Source organism: Myotis yumanensis, unplaced genomic scaffold (genome assembly GCF_028538775.1).
Source record: "Myotis yumanensis isolate MYYU_CA2020_CCGP unplaced genomic scaffold, mMyoYum1.0.hap1 SCAF_1, whole genome shotgun sequence".
In the NCBI taxonomy this organism is placed as follows: Eukaryota; Metazoa; Chordata; class Mammalia; order Chiroptera; family Vespertilionidae; genus Myotis; species Myotis yumanensis.
The window spans coordinates 62,069,921-62,085,620 of NW_027223752.1; the positions used below are offsets into that span (position 1 = coordinate 62,069,921).

General features: G+C 39.7%; 1 protein-coding gene across 4 annotated transcripts in view; it reads left to right on the top strand.

Annotated features, from left to right (window-relative positions):
- MYO5A (myosin VA) overlaps positions 1-15,700 on the top strand; it is a 200,417-nt gene that overhangs the window by 55,164 nt on the left and 129,553 nt on the right. For all 4 annotated transcript variants that reach the window (XM_070422631.1, XM_070422640.1, XM_070422648.1 and 1 more), the window contains exon 2: positions 14,934-15,044. In XM_070422631.1, the coding sequence (XP_070278732.1) occupies positions 14,934-15,044 (111 nt within the window). The remainder of the gene's footprint in view (positions 1-14,933; positions 15,045-15,700) is intronic.

A 15,700-nucleotide genomic window follows, 5' to 3' on the forward strand; every position in this document is an offset into this window, starting at 1 on the left:
AAAGTTGGAAAGAGTTTGGGGTGTTATAAGAGCAATAGAAGGCTGGCACAGCCAGAGCTCAGAGGAAGGGAGAATAACCCAGTGATATTTAACCCAAGGGCAGGGACCAAATGTACAATTCATTGTAGAATATAGTAAAGTAATTCAGGTTAAACACAATGAGGTGGTTGGGGTGGGTGGTGTTGATGACAATATAATGTAATGGTCTTTAAACTTTATCTCATTTATCTGCATAACAATTACCTGATATAGGTATTATTAATAACCAGTTTTATGGATGAGGACTAAGGACCCCCAGGAAGGTAGTTGGGTAATTTGCTCAAGGTCATATAGTTTGAAAGTATTGGAGCCACTAAATCTGTTCGATTTCAAAGCCTATGCCTTTAACCTTGACTCTGGATTCTTTACTACCTAATTGCTTAATTTTGTAAGTGAGAAAAAATTCAAATTTAGAGGAATTAAAACTAACTTAGAATGGCCCTAGCTGGTGTGGCTCAGTTGGTTGAAGTGTTATCCTGTGCATCAAAATGTTGCTGGTTGCCCTAGCTGATTTTGCTCAATGGATAGAGCGTCAGCCTATGGGTTTGATTCTGGTCAAGGGCACATGTCTGGGTTGTGGCCTTGATCCCCAGTAGGATCCCTCCCTTTCTCTCTAAAATCAGTAAAACTATATTAAAAAAAAAAGTTTGCTGGTTCAATTCCTAGTCAGGGCACATACCTGGGTTGCAGGTTCAATCCCCAGTGGGGGCACATATAGAAGGCAACCAATCGATGTTTCTTTCTTTTCCTCTCTCTCCCTTTCTCTCTCCCTCCCCTTTCCCTTTCTCTAAAATCAGTAAAAATATATCTTTGGGTGAGGATTTTTTTTTTTTAAACTAGAATGAGTAAGAGGATGTGAGGCACTGTTTTAAAAAATTGGCCCTTCAATTTGGAAGGATCAAGAATGAACTGTTCATCTGGTAGAAGCTCAGGAAGCTGTGAAGCACAGGAAGTGGGCAATGTGGACTTATTCACTATATAAATAAGAACTCAGGTGCATCTCTTGAAGCTTCAAAGAAGTAATGACAGGCAAAATAAAAGGAAGTACTTTTTCTACAGTGGGTAGAAAATAGAAGCTGATTATCCCACATACAAATTGAAAATAATATAAATTTGGAGCAGCTTTTATGAATGCTAGAGTGAGCTATCCTAACAGAACCTTATTTATATGAAGCACACTAAAATACTAATGAAATTGTCTGTAATAGAAGCTTAAATAACTACCTAAGAAAATTAAGAAAAAATGAGTAAGTTAAATAAGTAAGGGGAAACAAACTCTGTATATTAACAAAAATGAAACCAATTGTAAGTTGATAATTTAATTTTAGGATTTTTATGTATTAAGAAGAAACACGTAGCTCATAGATTTATTTTTCTTTAAGTGAGAATCGACTACAGAGGGAGAGAAGGAAATAATATTCTTCCTCAGGCATCACAGACAGAAGTAGATTCTCATTTCCAGGCAAATCCATTTTGATCTGGGAGAAGAGTGTTGTGAGATCAGTTTCAGGACACCAGGTGGACCTCTGAGGAGAACCTCTGCTTGCTTGTGCAACATTTGTCTTTAAAAATAAAAATACTCTTTCAGCATATACAATTGGAATAACTCTTGCTGAAGAACAAATGTCCTTTATTTCATGAACTATGAGACTTTTACAACCTGAGATAGAGTGACAGTTGATTTTAATCTTTCTGTTATCCCCAACAACTCCAGTTCTGATTATCTTCTTTATTAGTTAAGTTATGCCATTTAGCCTCTAGGCCAGTGGTTCTCAACCTTCCTAATGCTGGGACCCTTTAATACAGTTCCTCATGTTGTGGTGACCCCCAATTTCATTGTTACAAATTGAACATAATTAAAGCATAGTGATTAATCACAAAAACAATATGTAATTATATATGTGTTTTACGATGGTCTTAGGCGACCGCTTTGGAAGGGTCATTCAACCCCCAAAGGGTCGCGACCCACAGGTTGAGAACCGCTGTTCTAGGCTGTCACAGTTTAGGAAAGAAGAGTGTAACCTTGGTTTCTCTAGAAGTTTGGGGATTGTTGAGAGTTTTATGACCTCAATATCTAATTATTTCTGCTTGTTGGCTCTCCAGTAATTGTCTCACCATGGTCAAGGTACAAGCATGGCCAGCAGCTGGCTTTGGTCCAATACTAGTTTTTCTGTGGTTCCCCTCCTTCTTTAAGGTAACTCTGAGGGCACCTGCCTCCTAGGTACTCAGCATGCATCTAGTAGTGTCTTCAGTATATCAAATGAACTCGGTAGCCTTATGTTATTAGCCTAACATGTTATATGTGTAATTAAAATATGAATGCTACAAAGTAGAAATTGTGGGTTTTGTTCAAACAGTTTTTATAATAATTCTGTCCATCAGAAGTCTACTCAAGTTATGGGTAGAAGGATAGGCAGTACATAAGATACAAATATTAATACATTTTACTCACCTAGAGGCTCTTCATGTTTATGTTCTGTTCATCATCTTTAAAGTAACCTCCTATTGACAAATTCTATTTCATTTGGACAAGCCAGCCTTGTATTTTTAAGTATGGGTGACTGGTTTACTGCTTTTTACCCATGCTTATAGTTGGTAGCTAACTAAATTATTTTTAATTCTCTTCTATGATTTCTGCAATGACTGGCTTTCTGTTTTAGGATAGCATTTCAAATCCATGGAAGCTCTGGGGGTCCTAAAGACTTATTCATTTAGTTAGTTATTCCAACACACATTTCTTGAGCATCTACTTTTCTAAGCACTGGGCCAGGTATGATGGTGATGCCAGTGGATAAATCATAGATCTTGTGTTCGAGGAGGTCACAATCTAGTTAAAGAGATAGGCCTATGAAAAGATAACACGGTAGTTAAGGAAGGCTTTTGGGGGGTCATAACAAATTGAGTTTTAAAGTGCTGTTTTTTTTTTTTCAAGAAAGGACATATATTTCTTTTAGACAAAAGTTTAAAAAGTAGAAGAAAAGAAGGAAAAAATACAGACATAAAATGGAGTCAGCAGCGTGGTTAAGAACAATGTGTACAGTAACGATCTGCACTTTTTATTCAGTTCTGACATGCACATTGTTTTTTCACATTTAAAATGCGTTTTATCATTGATGGTATCTTAGCTTTGATAAAATAGGACATTCATTTATTCAATAGGTAGTTATTGGGCACCTATTGTAGATCAGACACTATGTTTAGCCCTTGACATAAATTTTAAGCAAAATAGACATAGTTCCTGTCCTCATGTCCTTTATATAAAAGTACAAGATTATGTGAGAAAGTATAACAGAGGGGCTTTATTTAGATGGAGAAGTCAGGGTCTTTCAAAATGGTAGATATTTAAGCTGAGATGTGAAAGATAAGTAGGAATCAGTAACACCATAGTGAGGCTAAGGGTTCCAGGCTAAGGGAAAGTATGAGAGAAGGCCTTGAGGCTTGAAGGAAAAAGTGCAGATGGCCCTTGGTGGGGTGGAGAGAGGGGCTAAGCAGTGGGAGTAGTGGGGACTGTCATGGGATGAAACTGGTTCTCCAAGACCTTCTGGAGGCAGATGCCAAGTAATACAAGGCTCAGAGGGTTATGTGAATGTTTTATTCTCAGTTACTAAGGATTTTAAGTAAGGCTGAGACATCATCAGATTTTTCCATTTCAAAAAGAACACTCTGGTTGCTTAATAGAGAATGGGGGAGGGAAAGCTTGATAGCTATTTTTAGCATCAGGGTGAGCGATTATGGTGCTAGGATTTGGGAGGTGGCCATGAAGGTGGAGAGAGGTGGTCGAGAGTTTCTGTACGTTGGAGGTAGGACTTAGTGGTGGATTTGATATAGGGGTCCAGAAGAAGGTGATGGTAACTATCAGTTTTCTCCCAAGAGCTGGGTAGAGATGCCTGTTACTGACATGGGGATACTGTAGGAAGGACAGATTTAAAAGGCAGTGGAAGAAGAGTTCTGTTTTAGACTTAAATTTAACATTGTTTGAGACACCTAGCCCAGAGGTCTGGGCTAGAGATAGAAATTTGGGGGGAAATTGTATTTAAACTCAGGAGGGGGTGGGATACAATGTAGATATAAAAATAACAATAATGATTTCTAATCATAACTATAATATTAATATTTATGAGGATAGCTAATACTTATTGACTGCCTTAGGTGTGTTAAGCACTGTTCTGTGTGCTTTATATTAACTGATTTAATCTTCATGATAGCTATATGTTGTAGGCATTATTATTACTCTTATTGCAGATGAGGCACAGAAAAACCACAAGGCTAATAAACAATGAAACCCAGACAGTTTGGCCCTAAAGCCTGAATGCTTAATACTACAGTAGAAGAGCAGGAGACTCAGCTCAGAGATCTGGGCAATGCCAACATTTAGAGGTTGGATAGGAAAGGTGGACCTGGCACGAGAAACTGAAAAGGAGTGATTTGAAAGGTAGGAGGAACCATGGGAATGGGATGTCTCAGGAGCCAGGCAGAGTGTTCCGGTTGGTTGTTAAGGTCAGTGATCAAATGCTGCTGAAAGATGGGCTCTTAAAGGACACAAGGCATTAAGTGGGTGATGAGGGTGGGAAAAGGGTTTGCCAGGCTTTGGGATAATGTGAGTAAAAGAGATAGATATGGAGGAACCAGACGCTATTTGCCGTTGTTATAGGGTCGAGTGCAGGCCAGGAGTGGTGGGAGGTGAGACTGGAGAAGCACCCAGGGGCCAGATCATGAAAGACCTGTAATGTGCCCCAGGTGAGCACCAGACCATGATCTTAGCAGAACTGTCTGTCCCCAAAGCTGGCAGCAAAACAAAGGGAGACACTTGCTATAAATAGAGGGAACTATATACTGATGTCTGTTTGTGCTGTCTCATGTAATGTATATATTGTCTGATTTCTTCAAAATTTACCATGTTGAGACATTTTATTTAAGAATTAAATTTCCCTCCTGACGATCTTCCCCCTTGCCTTGCGCGGGCTATTGGGGAGCTACTTGCTAGGCAGGGTATTAAGTGTTTGTCTTTCCCCCACCCTTGCCTTGCTGTGGTATCTTACAGCGTATTTTTTAGTGGGAATTCAGTACTATTTGTTGTAAGTTTTATATCTGACCTCCAAGTTTTCACAATTAATATTTAAAAGAAAAAGCTTTGGAAAACTTGAATGAACAAAGAATCATTTTGTGTTTCTTTGGTTTTCTATAAAACGATAATGTTGATCATTGTTGGTGTCACAGATGGTCTATTGCAGGGGTGGGCAAACTTTTTGACTCGAGGGCCACAATGGGTTCTTAAACTGGACCGGAGGGCCGGAACAAAAGCATGGATGGAGTGTTTGTGTGAACTAATATAAATTCAAAGTAAACATCATTACATAAAAGGGTACGGCCTTTTTTTTTTTTTTAGTTTTATTCATTTCACCACGGCTGGTCTATTGTCTAACCTTCTAGCTCACTATGGCAAGAAAGGCCACCTCTTCAACGGTGATTTTCCTGGTGGTTGGAGCTCCCACCCTGAAACCTGGCAAGCTTGTTCCCAGGGGAGCAATATCCCACCTCTGCCTGCCAGCACGTGGCAAGAACATGTTTAAAAGGTTATTAAAACACATATACCGATTAAGTATTATACATACAAACTACAAAAGTTGTAACTTGTCACAGGATAGATGCTTCCTGGTTTGATGTATGTTGGGAAGATGGAACCAGGGCATTCTAAACAATCTAACGGCATCCTAAAAGATGCTTTCTGGTGTTGCCTCTCAGGTGCTGCCTCACACATACATAACCTTTCGCTGTCCATATTTCCTTCCCTGGAAGCCCTTCATCTTGAGCATGCAGTCAGTGAATACTTATTGAGCACTTACTATATGCAGTATACTGTAATAGGTACTCCTGAGGGAATCCATGTGAATATGACCATACTCAGCCTCAGCCATCATAGCTATTAAGACTCATAGAGACAGAAAAGAAACAATATCCGATACGTCCAGAATCATTTAATAGCAATTAGTTGTAAGTGCTACAAAGGAAACTTACTAATGCTATGGAGTAGGAATCAGTTTGCCCACAGTAGCAGGTGCTGCTTCTATAGCAGCAGTTTGAGTGAGTCCTGGCTGGAGCAGAGAGGTAGGGGAGCATATTATGAGAAGAGGTGAACATTGCTGGCAATGGTTAGAGAAGTCATATCCCCCTACCAGCTGGCTTTCATTCCCACCAAGGGTGTGTTCTACTAATTTGTGAAAGATAACTTTTGGTTTTACAGAAACATTGTGAACCAGTTGTTAAACACAACTATTGTAAAAAATTAAATTATAGCCTGGCTGGTGTGGTTCAGTGGTAGAATATCAACTCATAAACCAATACACTAGTTTGATTCCCAGTCAGAGCACATGCCCAGGTTTTGGGCTCTGTCCCCAGTAGGCGGAGTGGCTAAATGTAACACAGTGATTCTCTCTCATTATTGATGTTTCTCTCTCTCCCTCTCCCCTCCTCTCTGAAATCAATAATATATATATATTTTTTAAAAAAAGAATTAAATTTCCCATGACTGCTTTTATCACCATATCATTTGTCAGAGTGGTACGTATTCTGCATAGGAGGAAGATATCTATAGCAAAGGTCTGTATATACTTAAATTGGGAGCAAGTGTTGAAAACAGTAGAAAAGTATGTGTTGTTTCTCTTGATTGGGTAACTTTGGTCATAATCAGGAGAAACGGATTCATTGGGATTATGTTTGTTTTATTATTTCTTAAACTGTATATCCTAAGCATTTTTATTTCCTTTTTTGTTGTATTTTTTGCCCTTTGATTTTTAGTATGGAAGGGAGCGGTAGAGAGAGAAACATCAATATGAGAGAGACACATCGATTGTTTGCTTTCCCGCACATTCCCCACTGGGGCTGGGGATCGAGCCTGTAACCGAGGTATGTGCCCTTGACCAGAATTGAACCCTCAACCCTTCAGTCTGAGGGATGACACTCTATCCACTAAGCCAGACTGGCCAGGGCCTAAGCATTTTGAAGTCAGAGATTGTCCTGGGTTTGAATCCTGCCCCTGTCATTTATTTATTTATTTATTATATTTTATTGACTTTTTAAGAGAGGAAGGGAGAGGGATAGAGAGTTAGAAACATCGATGAGAGAGAAACATTAATCAGCTGCCTCCTGCACACTCCCTACTGGGGATGTGCCCGCAACCAAGGTACATGCCCTTGACCAGAATCTAACCTGGGACCTTTCAGTCCGCAGGCCAACGCTTTATCCACTGAGCCAAACCGGTTAGGGCCCCTGTCATTTATTTGCTGGGTGACTTTGGGGCTCATTATTTACCTCTCTCAGACTGTTGAATGAGGGACTTCTTTAGTAATAACTGTAAAGCCTATTGCAAGAATTACGTAAAGGAGAGGAAAGTTAGAAGTGCTCTTCATCCTAATCAAACAAACAGCCTTGGGATGAGGATGATCAACATGATTCCTTTCTTTGTCGGTGATTTCATTTTAATTTTGATTATTTTACTTGTTTAGAATTTTGTAATTTATCCTCAAATACCACTAGCTAATTGTAGATGGAAATAATAATAATTTTTCTTGATGTGCATTTTAAGACTATGCTTATAAAGTGAGACCTAGTTCTAAAAATAATCTCTACAGGAATATTACAGAACTGCAGTATCTGAAAATAGTCATTCCATCTCACATGCAATTCTAGAGTTATTTAATTTTTGCTATTGGATGGTGACAAAATATAAACAATTTGCAAAGTTATTGTTTCCTTCATTAATTTAAAATAATTTCAATGTCTGCTGGAAGCTGACTTGAACTTAATTTACTTTTAAACCATGCACATTTTACTGTACATGCAGGGTAACTTCAAGAGTTATAAAGAAATTAAATATCTTAAATCATTTTATTCATTTTAAATATATTTTATTGATTTCAGACAGGGAGGGAGAGGGGGAGAGAGATAGAAACAGCAATGATGAAAGAGAATCATTGATCTGCTGCCTTTGGCACCCCCCCCCCACCCCCCCACACACACACACACTGAGGATCAAGCCCACAACCCAGGCATGTGCCCTGACCTGGAATCGAACCATGACTTCCTGGTTCATAGGTCTATGCTCAACCACTGAGCCAAGCCAGCTGGGCCATTTTGTTTATTTATAGAAGTAAATGAACCTGAAATCATTCATTTATTAAAATTTTAGTCCTTGGCATCTCAGATTATTTTTTTGCTATTATTCCCTAAACTCATTTTTGGTAGAGCCTCATTCTACGGGCAGAGCCCATTGGAATACTGAAGGATGGATGCCAGGCTGATTACTGTGGCTTTGACACAATGTCCTAGATGAGATATTCCTAAGTCTCACCTGATGACATGGACTGGTTTAATGGCTGTTTCCATTATGATACCAAGAGGAACATTTTTTGAGTGAAGGAGGAGAGTTTTTTCTTCATGAAATCTACTTTTTTAATAAGGGGGAAGTGTGGTGGAGTGGAAAGAGTAGATATAGATTTGAACCACAGATCCACCACTTCTAAGGTCTAAGTCTCCATGTCTGTTACAATGGGTTAGTAATAGGGTTATGCTGACGATTGAATGGAATTATGTATGTACAATAACTAGGCCTCTATTAGCACAGAGAAAGTGCTTAATAGATGTTAGCTCTCATTCCTCACCACCAGTGTCAGGTTCCTGAGGCAGGTTGGTGTTCGTCACTTTGCTCAACAGCAGCATGCATTGCTATAAAGCTACAGTAGGACCACAGGGCACTTCACTCTTCACTTCCAGCCCTACCCAGAGGCACCATGTGTTCACCCCCAGCCCTTCTTTTCTCTTTCCCCCCATTTTAGTGTCACCTCCTCACCCTGCCCTACCCCTCTGGCTTACCTTTCTTCCCATCTGTTCCCCCTTTGCTGCTCCAGGAGATGGCTGTGGAAGTGGTCACAACACTTTTGCCTTCTGAGTGAGGAGTTTTGGGGGTTGGGATGGGGCACTCTGTTCTAGAAGTTAGGGGTAGCTTTCACTCTAAACACATGGATTATGAAGGGATTAAAGTGTGGGTTTGTGGTGAGGAAGAGAAGGATGTTTAATTACTTCTCTATTATTTAAATGCCTGTCTCTTTTTCCTTCTGTCACACCAAGATTTCAACATAACTCAATTGTCTAGTATTGCTTACATTTTTCTCTGTTTCTGGAAATTGTAGACCTTTTCAGAAGATTCTGAGAGCCTCTTGCCAATACTTCATTTAGTCTGCTCTCTTAAAGTGCAATTAATGTCTGAGGCCAAGAATATACATATCACAAAAGTTTATTAAGAAATTATTATAGGCAGGCCCTGTGTTAAGGGCTGAAAAGGCAAGATGAATAAGATGTACCCCTTCTCTTAAGCAGCTCACAGTCTCTAGAGGGAGATAGGCATGCTAAGTCATCATTTAGTGGGATAAGGATCTAGTGGAAGATTGTATGAGGTAGTGGGGACAGTGAGAATGGAGTGCCAAATGGTAAGTCGGGAAAGGCTTCTTAGAGGAGGTGCTACTTGAACACAGGTATGAAGGATAAGCAAGAGTCTGCTGGCTGACGAAGAGGAGGGCTTGTGTTCCAGATGGAGGAAATAGCCAGAGCAAAGGCACAGTGTGAGGCAGCAGGGCTTTTTTGGGTACAGCAAGCCCATAGTTTGCCATGGAGAACAGCAGTGGTGAGAGAAAAGACATGTTAAAGAAGATATTCCATTGAGGAGTTTCAATAATAGTAATGTTCTATTTCTGACCCAAGTGGTGGGTATATGGGAGTTCATTATATCATTCTTTCATTCAACAAATATTTGTTGTATGTGTGTATGTGTATGTATAAAAGTTCTGGAAAGCCCATTGTGTGCTTTAGGGTAGTAGTTTCTGAATTTTTATATCGAATATGCATTAAGGGTTATATGAATTGCTTAGTAACTGTATGGATTATCAATATATATGTCTTGCCGAAACCGGTTTGGCTCAGTGGATAGAGCGTCAGCCTGCGGACTGAGAGGTCCCGGGTTCGATTCCGGTCAAGGGCATGTACCTGGGTTGGGGGGACATCCCCGGTGGGGGATGTGCAAGAGGCAGCTGATCGATGTTTCTAACTCTCTCTATCTCTCTCCCTTCCTCTCTGTGAAAAATCAATAAAATATATTATATATATATATCTGTGTATGTGTATAAAAATTCTGGAAAGCCCATTATGTGCTTTAGGGTAGGAGTTTCTGAATTTTTTACATCAAAACATGCGAGAAGGGTTATATGAATTACTTAGTAACCATGTGAAATATCAAAGTTAATGTCCGGGTTCAGAGGCTGGGGTATTGATGATTCAGGATTTCTCTCCTGCTTCAGTTCCTAGCCTCGAGGATCCTTAGTTTTTATCACAGGCTTTTTAGAATTGTCACATAAGGCATTCGTTTTTGCAGACATTCACAATGGGATATCAAAAATGAACCAAGGCAGATCCCATGTTGCCAAAGCTGCTTATGATGTAATAGGGGAGCTAGGAAAGATGTACACGTGTGTTGGGTCAGATTTTCGAGGACTGGTCATTTACTCTGTCAGTGCTGTCTTGTTCTCAAAGTGTCTCAGGCATTGGAAACAACTGCTTTTGGTGCCCACATCTCAGAGTTCCTTGACTGACAAAATGCAAATTAGCAAAACTTCCAGTGAGTCATCAGCACTAATCAGGGATCTCTTGAGTGTTGTCATGTGGTAGGAAATAAAAAGAAAGATGACTGGTGCTTCCTTAAGGGCCCAGGGATGGTGTAACCCCTGAGAGGGTATGAGGGTTACGCTAGGCTGAGCCAACACTGTTTACTACCCCTTTCTGCCAAGTACTAGTGCAAGCATGACCCCCAAACCTGCCTTTCCAGTGCTGTGCCATTAGATTCTGAGAATTACCTCCTCAGTGCCAGCCAGGCCTCATTAAGTTGTATTGTGAACAATACATGGTTTTTATTTTCCTTGCAAGCCATTAGGCAACTTAACTCTGTGGTAGCATTGTTTTCTCAGATTTGAATGTTATAAAATTAAGCCCATCTCCATTTTGTCCCGTCTTTCTTATCAGGTGTTCCTTTGAATTATTTAAATCTTCTTGGGTATGTGTTTACATTTTCACATTATCTGCTTAAATCTTTTTTCTCTTTTCATCTACAGTTTTTTGTGGGTTTTTTGTTTATTTGTTTGTTTGTTTTTGTTTTAGTGACAGTACCTCAGATCCCAAATCCTTCTCTTACTAGTTCCTACATCAGATGCTTACTCTTTCTTTGCCTACTACTTCTTTGCCTAGTATTTCAGGAATCTCTCTTCTTTAAGTCTCTGGCTCCTCCCCAATCTTTGTGGCTTCATAAAAATATCATGTGGTAGGTCCGTGAAGTTTGCCTTTGTTACCTTTCATCCAAGTTCTCCCATCTTTTTAAAATTTTTTAATATTCACCCAAGGACATGTTTTTATTGATTTTAGAGAGAGAAGGTGGCTGGACAAGTGTAGTCTTATTCTCAGGGCTGCCATGTGTGTTTTCATAGGGGTCTGTGGAAAAAGTGGAAAACAGGGTTGTTAGTGACAGAGGCAATAGGAAGGGGCATTGTCAGGTTGCCATTCCTCTGAGTTTCAGCAACTATGTATTTATACCTCTCAAATTGACCCAGTTCTGGTATAGTTGTTTCTGTAGTAACCATTGAAGGTGGAAAAGAACCATAAAAAGACAGTGGTAATAATAGACTGATTTCTGACCTATTTCTCCTTGAATGCTTTCCCAAGAAATAGAGTTAAGGTAAAGGGTAAGTTGTTGTCAGAGTGATACTTGGTGTTTAAATATCTTGCTTTTAGAGTGTGCAAGGGCCGTAGCCTCCCTCTCCTATCTGTTAACACCTAGCTTTTGGAAATCTAGCCTTTGGAAAAGTACTTACCCATTACTGTTTCCAAATACTTGTGAAAATCCAAGCTGCAGCTTGCTATTGACAAGGAACACAAAGGCTCTTTTTTCTAGATTTAGTTGAAAATCTCATGTTTAGAGCTGGTCAGTCAGCCTTCTACAAACTCACTTGGACCCATTTTGCTTTTTTATGCTTTCGTCAGTCAGGGAAATAGGTAATTTTATGACTCTATATCTCATATATTACATACCTTTCCTAGAACCAGTAAATCCTTCCAGAGGAAGTTATGTAAATACTGACTTTCTAAAATGAGCTTCAGAGTGGGACCAGTTGGTACACAGAAATGTTTATTGAATGAGTAAGATTTTAGTAACGTGCATAGTTTATGGGCTGTGTAGCTGGGGGAAAAGTTATAAAACTAATTTCAGTAACATTTGACATAGAACATTAGCAATCACTTCTTATGGGAAAAAACATTAATAATTGTACTTATATATTGGTTTATGTTTTTCACAAAGTTTCTATGTGTGTAAGCTCTTTTTTAAAAATATATTTTTATTGATTTCAGAGAGGAAGGAAGAGGGAAGAAGAGATAGGAACATCAATGATGAGAGAGAATCATTGATCGGCTGCCTTCTATTGGGGATCGAGCTTGAAAACTGGGCATGTGCCCTTGACCAAAATCAAACCCAGGACCTTTCAATCCACAGGCCGACACTCTTTCCACTGAGCCAAACGGGCTAGGGCTATGTGTAAGCTCTTGACATGAACTAGATGAGTACTCCTATCACCCCCATTTTACAGGTGCCTGAAATAAAGGTTAAAAATTATAGTTTTGGGATTAGAACCCATAACCTAGTTTAGTACTCTTTCCTCTCCAAACTGTTCAGGTAAAAATGTTTGCATGAGTTTGTGATAATAAGAGAACAATAAAGTAATGGGTGCATTTATTTTACCATACTGTGTTACTTAATTTAAGGAAATACCTTTTATTCTGAGATTCTTTCAACAAATACTAAGTGCCCAGCCTTGTACCAGGTTCACAGGTACTCGATATTATGTTGAGTAATACAGACATGGAGCTTATATTCTAACTAGAGGCCCAGTGCATAAATTTGTGCATGGGTGGGGTCTGGCTGGCCCAGCCATGATTAGGATTGGGAGGAGGGGCCGTGGGCAATTGGCTGGCAGGCCGTGCCCCTGATTGGGGTTGGGAGGCTGATTGGGAGAGGGGCCAGCCATGGGAAGGGGCTGTATGTGGTCGGCCGATCGGGGGCCAGCAGCCTGGGAGAGGGGCCATGGGTGGTTGGTCAGCCTACCCTGCCCCTGGTCAGGTTGAGGGGACCGATCTGGGGATGGGGCCAGGCAGGGGGAGGGGCTGCAAGAGGTTGGCTGGCTGGCCCCGCCCCCTATTGGGGTGGGGGGTGCAATAAGGGGTGGGGCCGGATGGGGGGAGGGGCTGCAGTCCTATCATGGTTGGGCAGGCCGATCAGGGGTGGGGCTGGCTGAGGGGAAGAGGGGGTGCATTTGGCTGGCTGGCCCTGCCCTTGATCAGGGTGGGAGAGTCCGATCAGGGGTGGGCTGGACATGGGGAGGGTCCGCGGGAGGTTGGCTGGATGGCCCCACCCCCTGATTAGGCCAGTTCACTGGCCACAGTGGGCATCATAGCAACCGGTCGTTCCGGTTATTATGGTGTTACAGTCGCTGGATTTTTATATATATATATATGTATAGAGAGAGAGAGATGAATGAAGAGAAATAATAAATAAGTAAACAAGCAATAATTAAGTTCAGGTAATAATGAGAGCTCTGAAGAAAATAGAGAAAGGCTGCTGGTGTTATTTTCATTTATTCCTGAAAAATGGGCATCAGGGTTTAGAGTACATATGTTTTAAAGAGAGACTCCTTCCTGAGGAAATCAAGAAATCATAACACATCTTTTCAATATGGTATTTGGAGGATTCTTTCATATTAATATATTTTGTTCTTTTTCTTCAACATTAACCTAAAGTCCAAAATTGGCTTAAGTCCAGAGTGTCTAATGAGGCTAAAGATCTGCTGCTTTAGGAACCCCTGACCCTACTTCTTTCATGACACTGAGGCTACAAGAGCCAAGTTTATTGCTGGCCAAAGATACATTTTTACCATTTTCACTCATCTTTACAAAATAATGAAGGTAAAATATTGCTTTCTAATTTTTTTTTTAATTAGCAATAGAACTTTTTTTCAGTGAAAATTCCTGATACCCAGATGTAAAACAGCTATGGCTCCAAATCCCAGGCTTACTCTCCTCTCCACTCGAATGGCCTGGAGGAGCACCTGGGAAGTCACTAAGGCTTTTTAGAGCACAGGATGAAAACCGCAATAAAAATTCAAATTGTAATCCTGCTGTAAAAAGATAGCTGTGTTGCTGAAACTGGCAGAGCCACCATACTAGTGATTCAAAATTATATTTTGAAAGTCCACATTAAGTGAACAAATAGGTTTATACCAGTATATACATTTTAACCTAAAAATATATTTTCAGGTAGCATTTACTATATAAAGCAAAGTCATTCTTTCATTGTAGCTGAAAATTTATTGAGATACAGTAGACATATAGCCCTGTATAAGTTTGTGTATAGCATAGTGATTTAACTTACATATATTGTGAAATTGTTACTATAATACAGAGCATACTTTTTACGTTATGTGGGCATGACAGTACTATGGGTCTAAAATACTTTTCATCTACTAATTTAAAAATTAAATTGTATATTGACCAAGAATTATTTTTTCATAAATTAATTATAAATAAATCCGTGATATGTTTTATATATTATTATAACATAACTAGAGGCCCAATGCATGAAATTTGTGCAAAGGGCTCAGCCCTTACAGCCTTGGCCGCCCTCGCAGCCCCGACTTCGTCTGGAAGGTCATCTAGATGGTCGTTCTGCTGTCCAGTCTAATTAGCATATTAGCTCTTTATTATGTAGGATTGATTTGCTAGTTTAAATTTTTTTTCTTTTTCTTTTCTAGTTTGCCAGAGTGTGGATACCTGATCCTGAGGAAGTTTGGAAGTCAGCAGAGCTGCTCAAAGATTACAAGCCAGGAGACAAAGTCCTCCTGCTTCACCTTGAGGAAGGAAAGGTAAGAATTTAGTGTTATTTGTTGTCATTGGCACAAAGTGAAGGGAATTCAAAAGTGTTAAATTTTGAACCAATTTAACATTTTTACTTACTAAATTGATTACAAATGGCAAAATGGCAAACTCAAATTTCTATCCCAGTGGGTTAGTGAAAATAGTAGATACTTTAAAAATCCATTATTTTTGTCTATGAATTGATTATGATTAGATTTATATTCACATATAATTCTCCAAAACATGTGTGTGTTTATCTGTATTTTGTTTAGGCTAGCATTCAGATGCTTTCATATTGCCCAGCTGAAGTGGCTCAGCTAGTTAAGCATTGTCCCATGCACCTAAAGGTCACTGGTTCAATTCCCAGTCAGGACACATGCCTGGGTTGTTGGTTTGAGCCCCAGTCAGGGAGCATACAGAAGGCTACTGATCAATGCTTCTCTCACAGTGTTCTCTCCCCACCCCACTCCCCTTCCTCTCTCTAAGCATGTCCTCAAGTGAGGATTAAAAAGAAAGAAAAAAATGTTTTTATATTAATTAACATATTTCATATCATCTAAGGAGCCAGTCTGAGATTTGGCATTTGCTGGAACTAATTATTTGAAAAATTTTACTGATAAGTTAGTGTGTATAAACACTTTGCTCATGACCAGAAATATTTAAA